Source organism: Pempheris klunzingeri, chromosome 6, assembly GCF_042242105.1.
Source record: "Pempheris klunzingeri isolate RE-2024b chromosome 6, fPemKlu1.hap1, whole genome shotgun sequence".
NCBI classification, from domain to species: domain Eukaryota; kingdom Metazoa; phylum Chordata; class Actinopteri; order Acropomatiformes; family Pempheridae; genus Pempheris; species Pempheris klunzingeri.
Window position 1 is genome coordinate 19,391,265 of NC_092017.1, and position 6,608 is coordinate 19,397,872.

A 6,608-nucleotide genomic window follows, 5' to 3' on the forward strand; every position below is an offset into this window, starting at 1 on the left:
CTAAAACTACTCACCTTTAAGATCTAATTTCTGTCACAAAACAGCTCATCAGTGTATTTAAATGCACACACACACCTGTTTTCAATCACGTTAGTTGGGGCATTTGAGTGATCTGGGAAAAGCAAAAACTCAGATAAAACTGCATATTAATGGGATGTGGAACTAAAAACATGCTTGTAAACCCAACTTGTTTTCACTAACCTCACTGACAAATACTAACACTAAAAATATTTATTTTTATTTTTCAGACTATGAAATTTGAAGTATTTTCTTTTTGTCTTGAGTGACAAAACGGGACAAACTGTCCTTTGACTCAATGAATGCTTTGGCAGGTTCACTGTGACAATTCTAAGTTTGTTGTGGGCATTTATTTCTCAAACTCGCTGGTTTTAAATGACCAAGATTCTCAATACACCAAATATGAGGAAATAAAATAAAACTGAAGCATCCTGAATTTTCTCTTTCACGTAACAGGAGTTTACTTTTAGTATTTACACTCCATATACAGTCTTTATCTTCAACCACCTTTCTTTCTGATGAGTCGAGATCCATTTCACATTTGTTAATTTCATTAAAAATGACCAGAATAACCACTTGGGAGGAGAAAAAAACTTGTATAGAACACATTTTATTCACACTTTCTACTGTACAGGACACAGCCAGCACATGCAGAGGTCAGGCCTCTGCTGCAGGTCTGGATGGAGAAATTAGGTTGTTGATGCTGAAGCGATTGTTCCTGCTGCTCAGAGGTACGGCTGGTCTGTGGAGAGCACCGGCTCTTTATAAACAGCACCCGGGGTCACTGGTGGCTTTTGGACTTCAGCAACTTGACTATAAGAAATCACACAAAAACAAAAAAAAAAAAACACAGGTGTAAATCAGGAGTAAATAGGTGTCATATAATCTTGTTTTATTCTTCACACAGCAAAAAGTTACCGCTCACATTAGAAGATGTCAGATCAATACATCTTAGCATTGAAGCATGACAGCACACACACTGTGTGTGTTGGGAAAAAAATGAGCAGAAGCCTCTGATAAGCATTCACAGACAGGCAGAAGTGTTTAAATGGCGGCAATGGCGTCTTACTGCTGCCACACTTATTCCAGCTATGAACATAACTGCATTTATATAATCTGATGAAGACTGTTTACGTGGGTCCCACCTCACTGCCTTCATTGTGTTGGTTTACTGCAGCTCAGAACAATGTTTTCTGTCATCAGTCTGTCATCTCTGCAAATTCAACACTTCCTGTGCTGGTTTTTCACAGTAAAGTTCCAGCAAAGACAAATCTACATCTACATTTGTATATTTTTCAGAATTTTCAAATAGTTGATTATTTTCAAACAATTATGTGCTGCTTATCAGAGGACAGATAAAATGTTTTCCTAGCAACCAGAACCCATTAGGTCACTGTTATTTAAAAAATGAATATGTGACCCAAAGGTATTGATTGAACCATTTACCTCCCAGCGGTAATAGCCTTCTGTGAAGACATAACAACTGTGGCAGGTACCGACTCTCTGCGTCCATCTCTTGTGAAATAGTAGTTGCTGGCATACTTGTGGCTTGGGCCTACTGGCAGTTTGGGAGGTGGCTGCGTCCTAAAGAGAGAGCATTGTAAACAGAAACTAAACAGTCAACCAAAACTGTGTCGTGTAAAACACTCTGTTTGGGAATAAACAATTTAGTTAACAGAAATAAATATAAAAACTAAACTTTGGAAAAAATGAAAATTCACTTAAACAATTGTGCTTTCACCAATCGTTGTGTTTGTATTGTAAGAAATAATCCTGAACTTCTTTAATCTGCCCCAGGCAAATTCCCCCATAATATCATATAAAAGAACACCAAAACTAATAAAAACTCCACCAAAAGTAAACATCTTGAAACGATAAAACCTAAACTGACTACACCACAAACTACACTGGAGACCAAATGAAAATAAACTGGATTGAAAACAAAAATAAAAAATGAAATAAAAACTATAATAACTCAGCAGCATCAGTACCTTCTCTAAAGCTGCATACAGATTTTGCACCTTAGCTTACTTTTTTTTTTTGCACTTGTGGGGCATGTTATTTCAGGTACTGGTGGAAAATATATCCATGATGGACAGTTTCAGTAACAGATACGTGATTTTGAGGTGCTTATTGCAGCATTTCCCTGCTCCGACACACCTGATTCAAATAATCCCCTTGTCATACAGATGCCTGATGATGACACATTCGTTTGAATCAGGAGTGCCAGAGCAGGGAAACAGCTAAGACACACAGGCCAACGGGCCTGAAGGACCAGGAGCGGGAAATCCTGGCTTATTAGATGCCAAAACAGTGCACAGCGGGGTAAACGTATTGCTGGAAGTACTTGATTAGACTTACCACTTTAAAAAGGCACAAAAATGCCACTGACTAATCTACTTTTGGGTCACAAAAATGAGATCAAATTCAGTTTCAGGCCCCACAACACCTTGGGATGACCTAACATGAGGTAGTGGCAAACAGGTGTATTTTCTTGTGGCAGTGCAGCGTCGTGTTTAAAGCACATCCCCTGGTTAGTTACCATCGTTCACCTGCAACAATTTGACTGTGTTACAGCTTTTAAACTGGTGAAGTTTAAAAAAAAGTGTGCCAGTTCCTGGTATATCAAGACGTCACATGAATATCACTAATAACTCATCACTAATAACTCACCAGTAATTACTAACCACTAATAACTCATCACTAGTTACTAACCACTAATAACTCATCACTAGTTACTAACCACTAGTTACTAACCACTAATAACTTGGCTGCAGCTGTTCCCAGAGACAAAAACAGTCTTCGGTACAGAGTGGAACAGTATTGTGGGGCGGCAGGTTAACGCCGGTGCACCAAGTCTTACCTCTTTGCGATCTCCCCATATCTCAGCTGCAGTTTGCTTTGCAGGTCATGCTGAAAAGGAAAAAATATATATTAATTATTATATAATACTATTTTTTTTTTTTAAATCACGCTGTCAATACAGACCGGATGATTATCTTCTTGCTAGCTATCAAAAGCTAACCAGCTAAAATTGGAAACTTCTGCCTGTTTAGCAAGTTTATTACAAAAAATACACTTTAAATACGATTGTGTTTTCTTTCACATTAACTCCTGCCTCGGGTGTACAGCGTGTCCGTGTGTTTCTTACCCCAGACAGTAAATTTCGTAGCCTCTGGATGATTTTGGTCGCAGTCGCCATGTTTGCTGTTGTGAAGGACACGGGACTTCTTCTGTGGTGTTAAATGAAGTCTGTCAGCAGCGCCTTACTGACACCTGGCGGTCTGAAAGAAAACTGCAGCGCCGCAGACGGATGGACAGGACACAGTGCTGCAAAATTAAACTGAAGATCACCAGAAAATGTCCACCATCGGTTCTAGATCAAATCTTTACTATCTGTGCAAATGTGCTGATAACAGCAGCAGTGCCTCATGGAGGCAGAGGCACAAACCAGTATCTCATACATAAAACACTTATTTTAATAATAAAATATTTGATACATCAGATCAGTTTTGTAAATTAATGCTCTAGGTTTTCCATCCTCAGTCTGTTTTTTAAAGCATGTATACACCAGTGCTAGTGAATAGTAAAGTGAATTATGTATTAGTACGGCAAAGTGCAACATTTACTGTATTTTGATACATGGTTAATATTTTAACATTATATATCTGAATTACATGTTTATTGTAATGTCTCTGTAAATTATATTATGTACTAGCAACCCTACTACATTTCTCGTCAGATGACTACAAACAAAGTAAAAAGTATGAGATGGAAGAAGTCAAACTGTGTGGATGTGTATCACCACACTGATGGAGACTGTCTCTGCATTATTACCTAATTATTTCCCACATCAGAGCTGTATATAAGAACACTGTATGTGATCCATAGAAAACTCAGTGGAGTCAGACTAAGGATAAGTCAAAGAGAAATACAAATTTTATTTGTTGCACAAGAAAACACAGTACAGGGCGCCGACGCCAGTATACCATGCAATCAAGTATTACAGATGTGTGCTTGTCTCATGCAGCATGCACTGAACAGAAGAGTCCACAGGAGAACACATGCACATGTACAACAGATTGACCTGCCAGTTTGTTCTTTTAAGAGTGAGTTTAACACCGGCTGGGGGGCAGCTCGTCTGTGCCGACATCACTGTTGGGCGTTGTTACAGGTGCAGAACCTGAAGCTTTCAACCAGCAGAGAAGAATCGAGCACAGACTGCATTTACATTCACATAAGAAACCAGGTTATTCAGAGAAATTGGGCGTACATGCCCTGCAAAAAGGTCTCTCCCAAACTTTGTCATATTTTGGAAATTAGACTGTATAATTAGACCATATTCTGTGTGGTAACTGTGTTCTTTAGCTATGAAGCCTTTAGACAGCACAGTTTAGACTACAGGTTGTCCCTCACAATGCAAATCTGAAGTCTACAAGTACTGTTAAATCAGCTGTTTTAGTTTTGCTGACTTATATCCTATTATCTTACTTACATTAATGTGTACATTAAAAAAACAAATCAGGTAAAGTATACATGACCAAGACATCATGTTTGTCCAGCAGAAATCCAGCCGTATTCAGCAGGTTTTCTTTCATCCCTTAGCTAATAAAACTCCCTTAAATGACATCCATTGAACATGACATTCTTTATCAAGTCGGATATTAAATCAGTTACTTAAGTGCATGTAAAAACACTCTATGCCCATCAGCTTGGTGCTAAATTACCCTTTCTGAACAGTTTGAAAACAGAATAAAAACAGATATGTAACGTCTAAGAGTTGTTTCCTTTCATGGTATCAAAGAAGGTAGTTTCATCATATACAAGCCACAGGATAGAAAATGTCTGTACAGTACATAGCATGTTTGTTCATTGTAAACAATTCTGTCAGACTGCAAAAATAACTGAGCCATTCAGCGACATAAACGCTCCTTGCTGTTCACTGACACGACAGCATCCTGTAACGTCGCCATCAGGAGATTTAAGGGCTATTTTTTTTATTTTTCCTAATGAAGAAAAAAGACTTAAGGAACCAAACAGACTCAGGGGAAAGTTGGTACAAAAGCCAGCAACAGCCACTAACAAATAAGACAATAAACCTCAAAACTCCATCTCTGTAGTGGAAATGATGTGAAATTACTCCCAAAATGTTTGAATTTTTTTGGTGGGTTTTTTTTTTTTTTTTTTAAAAACAGCCCATTCCCTCAAATTAAACTTTCCGAAATCCCGGTTCCTGTTGCCTTAAATTGTCATTGTGCATATAATGTCCTTCAACACATTTTTGGAATTAAACACAGCCTTGTTATCAAAATATACATCAATATTTGTACAATACAAAGACATAAAACATTTGTTCAAAGAAGCCCTGGGTTTGGATTCAATGTAAGGGTTTCCCTCTGCCATTTTCAGTTTACCTTCAACATTCACTTACAAAATTCATGTCAAAATACATTAGTGCACTTTTCCCTTCAATGTAAACATCACTACATAGTAAATTAGGTAGGAACAGGTCTTTTAGGCATGGTGTCTCTGACATGCTCGTGTGATAAAACCAAGACGAAAGCTACGGTTTTCAGGAAAAAATACAATACTCCAAAAATACACCAGGATCCAATACATTTCAGGTGTAAAATGTCTTGATGCGATAAGTAAGGAAAGACCAAAAAATAAATATCAAAATGTTTTAAAAGAAAAAAAAGATATTCCCTCCAGGATTTGAAGAAGACGTAGACTTCGGTTTGGCTGCTCAATGTTTTTTTTTTCCTGCAAATTGCATGCTTCGAGTAGAACAAGTTATCACAGCGAGACGCAGAGCCATGCTGAACACCGTTTACAGATGTGAGCAGGAAAAAAAAATACAAGTCAAAACTAATTAAAGATACCACTATGATTTTGGTATCACGCTGAGTTTATATTGAGTAGCCACAAAGCAGAGTGTGTCGAGTTCTGCACCATCCAGAACTTCATCTTCAACTTCACTTTTCATTACAAGTTGTCAAAATCGCAACAGCAGTGGAAAAAAACAAGACAAAAAAAAAACATGTCGAGTTGAGATTACAAACAAATTATTTGAACTGACATTTCTGTCTTCAAAGATATGGCTTAGAGGACGCTGCACTGATATCATGGCACGTAATACCCTTTTTGAGTCGGCTTCATCATGTCTTCGTAACAGATTGTACCTTAAAGTCATATTTGGACAGTGTCAGTGTGCGATATTACCCTGAAATGACTGGTTTCACATTTAAAAAAGAACAAAGCCGTGACTGTGAATTCACACTGCGAGGAACGTGATCAACGAGCCAATGGAAGTACTTTTTATTTCTTACAAAGTTAAAAAAGTTTCAGGAGAAACACGGGACACATAACTAATATTTTCGGGTCCGTCTTCTGTCCCACAGCCATCCTCTCCTTTCCCTGCTTATGTGATTGTTTCATTAACAATGGTTGTGTCTGATAAGTGCGAAATGGAAGAATTCCAGCTGTGCAGAGCTTTCCAGATTTGAGCAACTGTCAAAATTGAGCATTTATTTTCCTGCATACTTATTAGTTCTTTGTAGCTTTGACGTTTTCTTCTAGGATGTAGTGCT

At 37.9% G+C, this 6,608-nt stretch overlaps 1 protein-coding gene across 1 annotated transcript; it reads right to left on the reverse strand.

Annotated features, from left to right (window-relative positions):
- Positions 1-612: 612 nt before the first annotated feature.
- On the reverse strand, positions 613-3,245 carry ndufa7 (NADH:ubiquinone oxidoreductase subunit A7). The gene is made up of 4 exons (XM_070831562.1): positions 3,170-3,245; positions 2,882-2,931; positions 1,465-1,602; positions 613-831 (listed from the first exon to the last, which is right to left on the reverse strand). Exons 1-4 carry the CDS (start codon positions 3,218-3,220, stop codon positions 744-746), a joined length of 327 nt encoding a protein of 108 aa, XP_070687663.1. The 5' UTR covers positions 3,221-3,245; the 3' UTR covers positions 613-743.
- Positions 3,246-6,608: the final 3,363 nt, after the last annotated feature.